At 33.5% G+C, this 14,529-nt stretch overlaps 2 protein-coding genes across 4 annotated transcripts; one reads left to right on the top strand and one right to left on the bottom strand.

Moving 5' to 3' along the window:
* Positions 1-18: 18 nt before the first annotated feature.
* Positions 19-7,384, bottom strand: LOC113395634 (5'-AMP-activated protein kinase catalytic subunit alpha-2). Of its 2 annotated transcripts, none has more exons than XM_026633278.2 (7): positions 6,873-7,384; positions 6,460-6,765; positions 5,759-6,061; positions 3,705-3,900; positions 3,255-3,381; positions 2,773-2,892; positions 19-2,285 (listed from the first exon to the last, which is right to left on the bottom strand). In XM_026633278.2, exons 1-7 carry the CDS (start codon positions 7,125-7,127, stop codon positions 2,030-2,032), a joined length of 1,563 nt encoding a protein of 520 aa, XP_026489063.1. In that variant the 5' UTR covers positions 7,128-7,384; the 3' UTR covers positions 19-2,029. The 2 variants fall into 2 exon arrangements, with proteins under 2 accessions (XP_026489063.1, XP_026489064.1); XM_026633279.2 differs by having other exon boundaries at positions 5,762-6,061.
* Positions 7,385-7,727: 343 nt separating this feature from the next.
* On the top strand, positions 7,728-14,028 carry LOC113395584 (zinc finger protein OZF-like). 2 transcript variants are annotated; one of them, XM_026633206.2, is made up of 10 exons: positions 7,728-7,890; positions 8,506-8,637; positions 9,722-9,797; positions 9,973-10,067; positions 10,719-10,808; positions 11,407-11,525; positions 11,618-11,763; positions 12,033-12,175; positions 12,428-12,472; positions 13,451-14,028. In XM_026633206.2, exons 1-10 carry the CDS (start codon positions 7,855-7,857, stop codon positions 13,514-13,516), a joined length of 948 nt encoding a protein of 315 aa, XP_026488991.1. In that variant the 5' UTR covers positions 7,728-7,854; the 3' UTR covers positions 13,517-14,028. The 2 variants fall into 2 exon arrangements, with proteins under 2 accessions (XP_026488991.1, XP_026488990.1); XM_026633205.2 differs by having other exon boundaries at positions 9,674-9,797.
* Positions 14,029-14,529: the final 501 nt, after the last annotated feature.

The raw sequence follows: 14,529 nt of genomic DNA, 5'->3' as shown, positions 1-14,529 counted from the left end.
AATTAAAATAAAACACACTTTGCGCTCTAAATAATTTAATATTCTTTAAGTTTTTAGTAGATCTATAATAGGAAGCTATGCTATGGTCAAAGAATTAAAGCTACGTTTTTTTCGCATTAGTCAACAACGTCATATGAGGGTTTAAAATTATTGCTTAATACAAGTGGTTAGTGACGTGCATCGATCAAAAATACAGATAATATCGCTCAGCGTTTTAAATAACGAACCACACATGGTAAACTTTGATGAAAAATGTATACAACGTTTGATACCACGTCCTTGAACTTAATTAATCCTTGTATTTTGATTCGACGCAAATGACCATCATAATTATTTAAATTCAACAGCCCACTTTTAATCATATATGTATATAAGAATAATAGTCTTCTATATATTACTAAATTACAAGTATAAAATTCAATCGAATTCATAATATTCAGCATGTAAATTTTAAATTCTTATAATAATAACATTCATGTCAACTTTTTGGGTAACTATTTTTTTATATTATCTGTAATAATGACGTTGTATTTAACAGTATGCTATTTTTATTTTATTATGTAATACATTAACATGTTTAATATTGAAATTTAAGGTGAATGGAATTAGTAATGTCCAGGTACTCAAGACTACAGGAATAACGCTCTTACTTATACAAAAGGCACTTTAATATTTCTTTGGTAATGACACTCGTGTCGACATGGGATCTCTTTCTTTACAATCTTTATTTACAACATGTATCCACATATCTTATACATTACTAATACTAGCTTGATTAGCTTTTATTTAACTTCAGCTGTTAGTATGTGTGGGTCTAATCCCGGAAATTAATTTTAAACCGGTACCAACCAAAACCATGACTGACACTTGACGCTGGTGACAATACAATCTTACCTTATTCCAATTGAAGAAGTAAATATAAACAAACCTTAGATTTACATATCTCATGCAATTTGCTAATAGCTCTGCTATATTACACTCCAAACATTTGATTAATATATCTTTATTTATAATACAACCCTATTCCTCATTTACCTACTTATATACTTTAATTTTACTTACAAAGTTCCGATAGTAACTTCGCCGACATTGAAACCTCCATGTTTGCATAAAACCATAATTTACAACACTAATGGCATAATGGTAATTCAATGTCAGTTGCTGTTTTTTAATTAATTTAATATCTCTATTTAACAAATTAACAAAGTTATTTTCTTATTCAAGCAATATATTTAATTATAACTTTCATATATTTAAATAGTTTGAATATTACAAACGCTTTGGAGAGTTTATTTTTTTTTTCTTTCTTTTGTTAACAAAATGAGCAGGACATCAAAATTATTTTTAATATTGTGGGAACGAACTAGCAAAATGTTAAAGTATTTCTTATTAGAAATAAACAAGCATTTATTGAATAATTCTTATGTTCTTATACTGAGGCCGATTTGGGGCGTTTTTTTTACATTTTCTGATACAGGATGTACAAAATAATTGTTTATATAATACTAGTGCTATTGCTTATGCCTGTAAATGTTATGTAAATAAGTGATTAATTTCGAAACGGTTTATACTTACTCTAAAAGGTAAATTGACTACTATTTATAAACAAGTTATCATGACAGTACTATGTGTCAATAGTATATAGCTTTGAAGTAATTTGTACAAATTATAAAAAATAACTGAAACTATCAGTATTGGGACCGAATTGTATGCATTTAAATATTTATTGTACCTACAATTTTCATACAATATCTTGGGATTTTATTTAAGTATGGACTGGGAGCAATTACAAGTTACACTATTATCTAAAAGCTAATTAAACTTCCGCAAGTGGTGTATGAATTTAAGGTTTATGAATATCGACGTAATAAAGCTTTTCTAAAAATAGTACATCATTATTACACAAAAAAGCATATTCGACGACCAAAAACGCATCTATTCAATTGTAATATTCGATAAGGACTGGCTAGAAGTTACTACGACCTTTAACTACGAAGTTAAAGGCAAATGGAAAACTCGTTTTAAAACATTACCTAGCTAGTTGAATAATGAGTGCTGCACACATTTCGAAGAATTCCATGGTGTGGTGACCCTGGGGCTGAGTGGGAACCGGCGGAGGGAGTGAGGGGGACGGGGACGGGGCGAGGGGCGAGGCCTCCTCATCCGTGTCCTCCTTCTCGCCGGAAAGAGACTTGAAGTCGAGGAGGTAGGACTTGTAGTCGACTTGGTACAGTTGGAGCGACATTTTGATGTGTTTCTGTGTCATCTTGTTCAAGGTGCGAACTCTGAAACATTTAATACAATGTAATGCGAGATTTGACAAACATCAGTTGAGCTATTCTTCTTCTCATTTCAAAACTCACCGCGAACCACGATCGTAAACTTTCAGAAAGTAATATACGACATTGATTTAAATAATTATAACATTTATTAAATTACTTATGCGAGTGCAAGATAATTTTGCGAGTAAGATGAATCGTACTGCAATAGAATAGTACTGCAAATCAATATATTTACGAAGTGAAAAATTATGTATAAACTTACATACAATAAAATAATAGAGGAACCCAGTAATTAGACCGCGTGAATCCGAAGATTGCTTCAAACCGAGGCGCTACTAAAATTTTAACTATTTATTTATGTTTTTAATTCATATGGTTAGAAAAGGAAAACATCGTAAGGAAACCGGCACGTGTCTAAAACGAATTCCATACCTTCTCTTCAAAAGCAGATCAGACCTTAGGCTCATAATAAAAAATCTATTTTTTTTACCTGACATGATAAGGATTGATGACTTTCCACTCGTAGTCGAGTGCTTTCATAGCACGAAATACTTCCAACATTATGTCGTTGGGCTTGCTCTGAGATCGGATTCCTAGGTGCCACTTTGCCCTGTAAAGTTTACATTACATTTTAATAACGCATTGATAGCTATTACCGAAGGAAAGCAAAGTTACCTTAGTTCAAGTGCAACTGTTTATAACTCATGCAGCTTTGAACGCTCACTGATTTGTGTCGATTCCTTGCGATTTTTAAACTTCTCCTACACGTGCAATACATTCCCAAGCACTACTATCTGATGAAAAATGCATACACCTCAAACCAAAAATTAAATCACGACTCATATCGGTCACACCAGCAGATCTCAACGTGGACGTCGGAGGGGCTGACAAATGGAGCTCTCCGACGAGCGCAGGCAATAAAAGCAGTGAACAGCGGCCGAATAGCAAACTCCAGCCAAAGGCGGCGCTGACCGTTTGACGGGCGTGCCCCTCTGCTTGTCGTGCTGCGGCTGCGCGGCGGGCGCCGCCTTGTCGCGCAGCGGCGCGATGCGCTCGGGGTGCGGGCGCGCGCTGTCGGCGCTGGCGGGCGGCGAGCTGCCTGCGGGGCACCGTCGCCACCGTGTTTTTATTTACGCATACAAGCTGACATTTGGGTATAAAATGAGAAAATTCCTTGCCTACCGCTAACCCCGGGTCGGACAGAAAAAAAATTATAAGAGTTTTTCTATCGGAACCATGAAGTTGGAAGTGTGTACATTCACGTGTCACAAAAACTTTGTATCTATCTTTGTCTGAACTCATTTAAGTCGTGTCGGATGTCCTGTCCCATTGGATTAAGATAATAGAAAGTACACCTGTGGTTGCCAATCGGTCAGGAGGATATTAGTATACTATTAAGTGTTATTGAATGGGAAATCTTACTGGCGACGTAGAACTCTTTGATTTCGGCCTTAGCGGCTTCGTCTGCGATTCTCTTGTTGTCTATGATGAGATGGTAGGCTATGGCGAGCTGGTCGTGCGGGTCTCCGCTGAGCAAAGCGTTGTGGACTTCGTTCTCGCGTACACCGAACTTGTCGCACACTTCGGCGATCGCCTCTGTGTCTATCACGCTACTGTCCTGTTTCAGAGAACATTTTCTTAGATAGAAAAAGTTCATACATACATGCAATATTAATTACTATCCTGCAGCTGAGAGAATGCGTTTCAGCCAAGTTCGTGATCGAATTGAACAAATAAAGTAGTAAGTAACTAAAGCAACAAATAATATATAACAAAATCCAATTAATTTAATTTTAAATAAACATATAAAAAACATTTTATTTAAATTAATATTGTATTATTAGTAAAGAAAATTCTCTCAGGGGCCGGAAGTTAATATTTGCATGTATGTCCTGTTAAGAATGTTCCTAATCTGAATGGTACCAACTTAACAGACGAATACAAAAATAATGTTTTCCTATTTCTAAAAGACACTCATATGTCTAATCTATCTATATTTAACATCTATCTATAATAATAAAAGAGAAGACGCATTTTGTAATGGCAATTTGAAAAAGCGAATAAACAAATAAACATTGAACTGATACCAGGAAATGCAGCAGAAATGTTCCGGGTTTTAGAATAAATAATATCATATACCAACATAAGTAGATAGTAAATTTAGACTAATTCACGTGATAAGCACGACTTCCATGTTCTTGTAATATAGTATATATTGAGTATATAATTTAAAATAAATAACAATTTAAAAAATATTATTGGAGGTGAAACCAAAACATGCTATAAATACTATTTATGAAGGCTTAATACAGTCAGCCTCATAAATAGTGTGACACAGATTTATTTCTTTCTGTATTCATGCCATAACAAAACATTGTATTGCTATAGAACCCCTATACAAGATTTGTAACAGGGATGTTATGGGGCTCCGTAACCGAATCCAATGAAGAAAATGTTTTTAACGATAGCAGCTCATTATTATTTAAGGCTTTAATTTTTTTCTTTATTTATACCTAGTACCAAATAATAGACTACAAATGAAGTTAAATTGTTACCTTGTAATTTAATCAATTATAGAATGAATCGATAATCCGAATAAATTCGTATTTGAAATCGATATCATATCTGCATTGATATCTAGATTCGAAATTACATATCCATAAGATCCGTGTTTTATTAGTCAGGAGTATGTTTAACTAACGAAAAGAGTTTCTATAAATTTAGCACTTAACATAACAAGTTTTTCATAAAGAAATATTGATATGTTTTGTAGATAAAAAAATATTATATTGGGTGGCCTTGTAAATGTTTTAATAAAGAAATACTGAAATGTTATGTGTATAAATGTTTGTTTAAATTTATAGATAGCCTTTATAGACTTAATTAAAACTTCTAAATATATAAAATGTATGTTCTTGCCTAGAGTTTCATTGTGTTTTGAGGCTATTAACAGCTAAACACAAAAGAGGTATAAATATCTATCATAATATACATGTATAATTTTAATTGTTACTGTCAAATATAATACTTCTAATTGACTGGTATTAAGATTTTTTTAAATACAAGACATAAAACTAGCTTTGGCTCCAACGAGTTTTCCGATCGTAGAACACATGTTGGGGTGTCTAATCTGTTAAGAAATATGTAATTCTTTTCGTTAGTTAAAATTCTATATAATACACATACATACAATATCATCAACTGTATATTTTAAATATTCAATCATCACCACAATCTTGCACACCAAATTTATCAAAATGAATTCCTAAATGCAATTGGATATATCAGACTTTAATAGGGATTAATAAGTAATGATTACATTATTACCGACAAATACATTTCCTTGCAAACTCCAAGTTTACAGAATGTCGAGAATCAAACAGAACTGTCATTCCGAGAAATAAGTTATGTTAGTTACCATAGTTTACCATCTAGTTCATACAGTGCTGTTAGTAGGACTCAACAATTGTGATTACCACCTGCTCCACGGGAGACGGGAACAAATAACCAGGTAGATCTTTCTGGAACCACTCATGTTTTTTGACATCTTCGATAGTTGCCCTCTTCATGGGGTCAACTTGTAACATGTTGCATAAGAGACTAACGACACTTTTATTTAAGTACTCAGGTATGGGGAAAATTCCTGACTTGATTTTTCTGAACAATGTGGGTACATGTTCATCGTCAAACGGCAAAGTCCCACAGAGTAGTGCATATAGAATTACTCCACATGACCACACGTCAACCTCCGGACCAGCATAAAGTTTACCCGATATAACCTTGAACAGAAACAAAAGAAAAGTATTAAAAATTTTAAAAGATTATATACTTAATTCTATATATATATTTTTTAATATACCAAAATATAGACTAGTGAAATGTTATTGAGATTAGTTTAGCTTTAAATTCTCAATGGAAGTACCATTAAAATATATAAAATCATATGTTCAAATACTGTAAAATCTATATATACTCTATTCCAACCATAAGAGGAGAAAAATCAAATGAACAACATTTGACAGCAAATTGACTCAATATCATTGGAATTTTGGAAGTAAAATTAAAGTGGACATAAGTAGTTAAGTGTAATAGTGTTGTATTATAAATAAAGATATATTAATCATAAACTCTTAGTAGTGCATACTATAGTTGAGTAGTAGCTATACAAGTGATTTACCTCAGGGGCGGCATAATTAGGTGATCCACAGGATGTCCTCAAAAATTCTCCATCCATCATCATATTAGACAAGCCAAAGTCTGCTATCTTTACATGCATATTATGATCTAGCAGAAGATTCTCTGGTTTTAAGTCTCTATGAACAATCATATGTCTATGGCAGTAGTCTACACCTGATATGATTTGCTGGAAGAAACGCCTGGCTTCGTGTTCTTGAAGTTTACCTCTTTTAACAATGTAGTCAAAAAGTTCACCACCAGACACATATTCCATTATCATAAATATATCTGTTGGTGTAGATATCACCTGTAATACACATATAACATAAAGAAACTCGACAGACATTAAATATATACATTACCCATATCACATCACACTCAATTGTAGTAGAAATTATTTAAAATATAAGTTACCTGGTACAATTTAATAATATGGGGATGCCTGAATAGCTTAAGGTTCTGTATTTCACGTCTAATTTTACCGACGACATCTAAGGATTTAATCTTTTGTCGATTAAGAATTTTAACTGCGACCTTGTGCTTTGTCAGTTGATGTTCTCCAATCTTCACTTTACCGAATGTGCCCACTCCCAAGGTAGCTCCTAATGTATAGTGACCTATTTTAACAATAGGTTGATTACCACTTGCTACCACTGGTTTATCAGACATTGTTTACGTTTATAAGTTCTTATTATCGAATTCCACCGAGTTCAAGGAGCAAGGTTGTAAATAATAGTGTAGTCTCTTCTAACACTAGTAGTTACATAGTAATTCATTTATATACAAAATAAAATATTAACAAATGAAAAAGTAGTATCAGGGAAATTATAACAATACAATAAAAATAATAAATGAGGAAAAATTGAAAAGACGAAGGAAAAATTTAATCTTCTTCATTGAATTGTCAATGTCAACATTTTTTAATGATGTTTACTTCATAAATAAACGCGGTTATACACCTGCACATATACGATCCAACAGGACAAGAAAAAAAATATTGTAAAATATGCACTTGAAATGAATAATTATTATGTTAGGGATATCATATTATGTCGTTATATACTATGATGATTAGTCTAATAATCTTGTAAGCTGTACTTTTCATGGTTGAAGCCTGTTTTTCTGTTGGTTTTCAACGCACATTATACTATGTTAATAAGTGAACGAAATGTTTAAATTATTAAATTAGAGTATTAAATATGTTTAAAATCTCATTAGTTTAAATTAACCTTTATTTAACTTTGAATATTATCTGTGTCAATAGCCTGCCCCACTGTGCCCCACCCCGCTTCTACCTGTCTTTTCACTGACTAGCTGTCGTATAATGAGAAAAATACTAATATTTTCGGATCTAGCGTTGTTTTTGTTACTGAATTGATAATTTTATACATCTACAATGGATAAATGTGGGATCTGCTTAAAACCTACAGTTGTAAGTACATATTGTTATTTATACAAATGCTTGTTTTGAAATATTGGCTCAATGTTTTTTTTTGTTTTCTTTTTAGAGATTCCAAGAAAAATAACATCTGAAATATGATTTCGAAATATAAATATATTTAAATGGTTGTTGCTTGAATAGTTTTCACATTTATTTAAGTGAGGTGTCTAAAAATGTAGCACCTTACTGCAGTTGTAATAAAAAACCTGCATTCGAAACCTGCCCGCGTTATTTTTTTTTACTTCTCTCAACCCGTCGGTCTGTTTTTTTTACGTCTGGCTCTGTGCCGTATAAAAACATTGTGTTTATTTTTTTATGTTCTTTAATACCGAATGCTAGCTTTCCGTTTCGATATTTCATTGTTATACTGTTGTAAATCGTTTTATTATTTACATAACAAATTTGCAAATGCCGGTTTTGTTGGTCCAATACGAATCTAATAATTAATAAAGAACTTTTATTTAGTTTTACTGTTTCGTATTTTGATTAAAATTGTTTAGCTAGGTAAATCTTTTTTTTTTCATTTTTATATACTCTATCTTTTTTTCTATAAGAATAATTTCAAATTACGAAAATAGTTTTTTAAAAATCTGCACATTTTTTTAGCCACTTTTTGAAACTGGTAAAGATGGGGTTTATGCTTGCTTTAAATGCCAACCTTTGGTCCCAGAAGTTACATTAGATGACAATAATTTGGATGATTCAGAGCAGCAGTCACAATCTTCAAATAAAGATGAGGTATATTATTTTACTATTCTATATAAAAACTTTTTGCCCATCATATTTTGTTTTATTATGGTCATTGTATTTTGCATTGTGGTGCAATAATCTTATAAAAAATAATGTGAGTAATATTTGTTACACTTTAATATAACTTGAATATCATTTTAGTTACCTATTCATATATTTTTAAAGTGTAAAATTATAACACTAAATAACACATAACTTTGAATCTCAGTAGTATATAAGTATGTTTAATATAAATTAACTTAATTATTATAAATAACTCTATAAAAAATGATCAAAATGATAATATATGTATTATATATTTGTAATATTTAGCAAATCATAATGATGAATTCATAACTACTTTTATTTGAATGTTTCCTAATCATAGAAAGAGTATCTCTCATCTTTACTTATTACATATAAAATTATTAAGAATCTTTCCCACATCAGAGTTCCATAACTAGTTAGTAGCTTCTAGGCTATTCGTTCTAAATTTAGTTTTTGATTATATGTGTTTATCTATCATCACAGAAAATATTTAAAGCATGATTCAGTGTGATAGGATATAGTAGGTGATCCTTGGGCACAAATTTACTGTGGTTGAAAGCGCAGCAAACTAGGTATATCTATACCAACTAAAAGATGATCAAAGCTAAATACACAATGTTGACATTGAATTGAAGTGATATTATTGGTTGTGAGCTTAAATAAATTATGATATTCATGATGGATTTCCAATGAAATTGTATTTTGAACATCTACGAAGCTGGTACCAAAACTTTGGAAGTGAAATTTAAGTGAATATTAGTAGTTAAGTTGATTACTGTTGTATTATAAATATAGATATGTTAATCAAAAACTTAGTAGTGTACAATATAGCAGAGCTATTAGAAAATCACAAGGAATATGTAAATCTAAGGTTTGTTTATCTTCATTCCTTCTTCGATTGGAATAGACTATAGTACTAAATATTTTCTTAAATATTTATTGCAGAATAACACATAATTTTTAGTATTAATACATGTACAGTTTATTCAATTTCTAGGACAACGAAGGAAGCCTCTATTGTAACATCTGTAATAAATCATTCCAGAAGTCAATGCAGCTTCAGAACCATATGCGCAACCATCGCGCCGAGAGGCGCTTTGTGTGCACTTATTGTAATAAAGGTGTTTTTTTTTACTTAGTACATGATAGACATTATATTTAGAATATCAGATTAAAAAAAGTTACATTGTTAATCATTGAAAATTTAATGAATCTCATTTAAATATTTTATTTTAACTATTACAAGTAAAAGTAAGTGTTAGTTTAAAGTTTAATGCATTTTTGTTTTGTTGACAGCATTCTCTCAGTCTAACAATTTGAGGGCACATCTTCGTATTCACACAAACGAGCGTCCATATAAATGTCAAGAGTGTGGAAAAGCCTTCACTCAGGTAAAGAAGATTGGAACAATTGGTATTGTGTAGTATAAAAATAATATGATAGTTCTAATCTAAACAGGTATCTCTATAATTAATACTAGTTTCCACGTGTGGATTCGCCCGCTCGTGAGGGGGGTTTGAGGTACCCTATGTCCTTCTCTGTAACACTGATAACTCATTAGCAAAATTTATTGATGATAGGTTGAGTAGTTAAGATGATTGTACTTTCACATTTATAATATTTTTCAGGATGGTAACATCCAAAATTTATGTATATATATATTCTTATATTAAACATTTTTTATAAGGCAAAGGGGATACAAGCTTAGGTTTACAAAAAAATATAACATATATTAAGTATTTATATTTGGGGGCTAAATCTGTCATTTCTATTTTATTTCTCGAGACGTTTCGTCGTTTGGCATTTACCGTGGTCATGAGATGACCTAGCAAAATAAAAAATTAAGTTACAGTTGGAACCCGAATAAAATATTTAAAACGATCGTGCACTTTTTTCTTTTGCGTATTTTCCGTAAAATATTAACTCTAAATTAATCTTATTTTCTGAAATAATTGCATGCTGGTACGATTTTCTTGCCAAAGAAACATCCTCATGCCTGAAATCAGAATGAATCCCCGCTAAAAAATTTATTTTTATTTTAGGTTACAAATTTAAATAACCATGTCCGCCTTCATACCGGAGAGAGGCCGTTTGTGTGTCCGGAGCCAGGCTGTAATAAAGCATACGCCCAGGTGAGAATATACTAGATAGCAGTCTTAACTTTGTGCAAAAGAAGGTTTTACTATAAGATATGTTTTTTTAAATAAAATATTGCGAAATAATATTTAACTAAGCAATTTAACTAAATGTGCGAAAAAGAAATGGTCAATTTAACGAAATGTACATAATCATTCGATTTGATTCCAATAAAATTTTTACTACTGTCATAGAGGCGACTGGTCTAAACGTGTATCAAAATTCCTGCCACGTCTTAGTATTGTCCTACCTATTGATAATTTAATTAAAGGCATTTAGAATTATATATATCTGTTCACTTACGAAGGCTCGCACGTCACGCTAAATTATTGGCGTGCAATTGTATTCGTGAGATGACTTGTAAGCACGGAGACAGCACAAAAGATACAAATTGGATTATATTTGTTGCACGCCGATAATTTTACTTGTTGGGGTCGCCTCCGTGAGTGATTGGAACTATACTCCCAAATATCAGTGAATTTACTGAAATTGTGAAGTTTGACAAAACCCCGTGCAATTGTTGTATCCTCAGTCAAGTCGTAAAAGTAAATATCTCAAACATAAGTAAATACGAGAAGCTACCGTGTTTTGCAGGTGACGAATTTAAATCAACATCGCAAGCGACATATGACAGGGCGACCCATGGAACACACTTACGATTGCACGGTATGCGGCGAGAGATTCTCACAAAGGAACCACATGTACACACACAGGTGAGCCACTCGCGACGCCGTCTCAATCGAGGCACGCGATAGTATATACGTGTATGTATTCTAACTCATGCGACACGCCTCGCCTGCCGCAGAAGAGAAGCGCACGACATCAAGAGCCCGGTGCGGAGCGCGCAGCGGCACGCCTGCAAGCTGTGCGCCGTCAGCCTGCCCAGCGAGCGCCACCTGCAGCTGCACATGGAGCAGCACGCGCACGACAAGGACGCCGCCGAGGAGCACAGTGAGTCGACCCGTGCGCTCGCTTCGCTCTCTCTGCTCGGGGCCGATGCGATGTGTTTTATGACACTATAAGAGAAAAGGTTCCGGAAGCCCGTCCGATACCACCCTGTCCCGGGAATTATAAATAAACGTTAAAGAGCCGGCTCTCCGCCGTCGTACGACCGTCAATTACGTGGGTTCGAATCCCACGTCGAACCATACCGAGCCGTACCGGTGTTTCCGAGAAGGAAACGCTCACAGCGTGTGACCGTAAGTGCGTGCGTGCCGCAGACTGGGGCGTATCGTGCGTGTTCTCGTCGTGCGGCGTGCGGCTGTCGTCGGCGCGCGAGCACACGGAGCACCTGCTGCGCGCGCACCAGCTGCGCGTGCTGGCCGCGCACCACGCGCCGCCGCGCCGCGGCCGCCCGCCCAAGGTGACCTCTCTGACCTCTGCCCCCTCACCCGTAACGAGCCGAGAGCGCGGTGACCTCGGCGTTTGCCCGCATTCCAGCAGGCCTTTAACTGCTATACCGTCGCCACCGTTGCTCGTATCCTCTACTTACGCTTGCTGTTACTGCCACTCTTACCGTAACCTCGACGAAGTAGGTGCTTTAAATCAATACTTACATAGTAAATGATCGTAACGTTAACTTTATACAATAATAACTTTTTTTTTCTATCTTCAGATAATGAAAGATCCCCTCGAGCTCTCCAATACGGATTACGACGAGGTACGATATAACCATTACGAATATGTATAAATATATTTATTATGTTTAATAATATTTATTAATTCACATTGGAGCAGCTGGACTGCTCCAAACCTTCTTAATTCGAGATGAAACTTGTCCAAGTGAGACATTCATTGACTGTTATTATTAACAGAATAAAGGGACTCTTTATCGATGACCAAAACTGCCAGAATTGGTCATCTACGGAATTCAAACCAATATGGACATTGTACATGATGAACATTCTTACGAGGTGGTAAAGCTTGTGCGAGGCTGTCTTGATAGTACCAAGACCGGCTTATATGATGAGTGGATGGTATCATCCACCAAACAGCCATGTTTTGTATGGTTCTGTTTCGTTTTGAAGGGTGAGTGAGCAAGTGCAAACAGACATAAGGGACATAACATCTTAGTTCCGTAGTTAGTTGTGGCGTATTGACGATGTAAGGAATGGTTGATATTTTGACAGTGAAAATCTCTGTAGGCAGTGGTGACCACTTATTTAGCAACATTTTTTATCCTTTCGTTGAAAATACGGTTAAATCTGAGTTTGCGGTTAAGCTAAGCTAAATATATATATTAAGAGATGAGCAGCCGTTTATAACAAAAAAAAGTTTGAGCATTTAATATTAATATGTGCATCTTCGTGTTTTTTGATTTCCTATAAAAATAACACGGTACTTTTGTACTCGTAACTTTAATTGAAAAAAATCATTAAGATTCTCTATTCTTCACTAAGTAAAAAGAAGTATAATAACATTTGCCCGTCTGCAACATACATAAAATTACTCGGAAATCTATGCCCGAAGCACCCAAACTTCCCGCCAAAATGTATGCCAAAGCCTCTCTCCCATAAAGTTCCCAAGACTCTGTGACAGCGAGCGGTCGTTTTTTTCTTATAGAATTACCTCACTAGGTATTAATGCACTAGGCGGTAAGAATATATGAATATTTACATATATGTTATTTATGTTACAGGTTAAAATTATCAAAGAGGAGCCCCAATACTTGCCCAAGTTGAAAGTGCAGAGTTTGTTTCAGTGATAGAGATATATGAAGGACAATTACATAACCAGGTGAAAATGATCTAATCTATTCATTTTTTTTTTATTAGAAAGAACCATATATTGTACTTAGTCGGATAATATTGCATATGATTTGAAAATTATTCGTATGTCGCTAAGTTGAAATGTTCAAGAGATCTATAGTTATGAATAATTATAGTATAATTAAGTGATAAATATAAGTGCAATTTACTTAAAATTATTTAGTTGTAAGTTGTAAAGATTATCATAGCGTAAAAGAGATATTATAGGCAATAATGATACACAGATTAAAAAGGTAACGAGTATATTTTATAGAGCATCAAAATTTTATTTTTATTTTTTTGACATTTGATGTTTTTTTTTTTTTTATAAATTATTTTATATTTGGCCTGAATGATGATAGTTTTCAAATAATATTTTTTACAAACGAAGACGGGAAGAATTTTATAATTAAAAATATAAGTACATTTTATTTTATAAGAAGTGCTAACGAAATATGTTGTAAACAAATATAAAAGTTATTTTCAAACGCGAACATTTATTATATATGTATTTTTCATAATAATATGTTGTAACAATTACTAAAGTCCGATTAATATATTAAAAACTATTCGTTTTGCTTATGGATGGAATAACCTTGTCTAAGAGGCGTTATTAACAAGTACGTTCAGTAACCATTTAGTATGATACTTACGAATCATAGGGATAACGAATAGTAGGGTAAATTTATGAAGATGTCCATCACACAATTTTAATATCCGTAAGTGAAACGAGTCGTTTTTTTTAAATATATTAACATGGCTTATGAACTTACTAGTATAATCAAAGGTTGCAGGTTGCGACATTAAATGGAAACATCAGAATCGTTTTCCATTTAAATGTTTGACAACTAGCCTGCCGTTTTACTACAAATATACTAGTAAGTAGCTGTAGAACGGCTTTGAGAAGGCATTTATATTACCTAATGGTATCACCGTAGTCCTAAAACTACATTTAAATAACGATATCTAT

Source organism: Vanessa tameamea, chromosome 21 (genome assembly GCF_037043105.1).
Source record: "Vanessa tameamea isolate UH-Manoa-2023 chromosome 21, ilVanTame1 primary haplotype, whole genome shotgun sequence".
NCBI classification, from domain to species: Eukaryota; Metazoa; Arthropoda; class Insecta; order Lepidoptera; family Nymphalidae; genus Vanessa; species Vanessa tameamea.
Note: the sequence above shows the minus strand (reverse complement) of the source record. Positions and strands in the feature narration are given on the sequence as shown.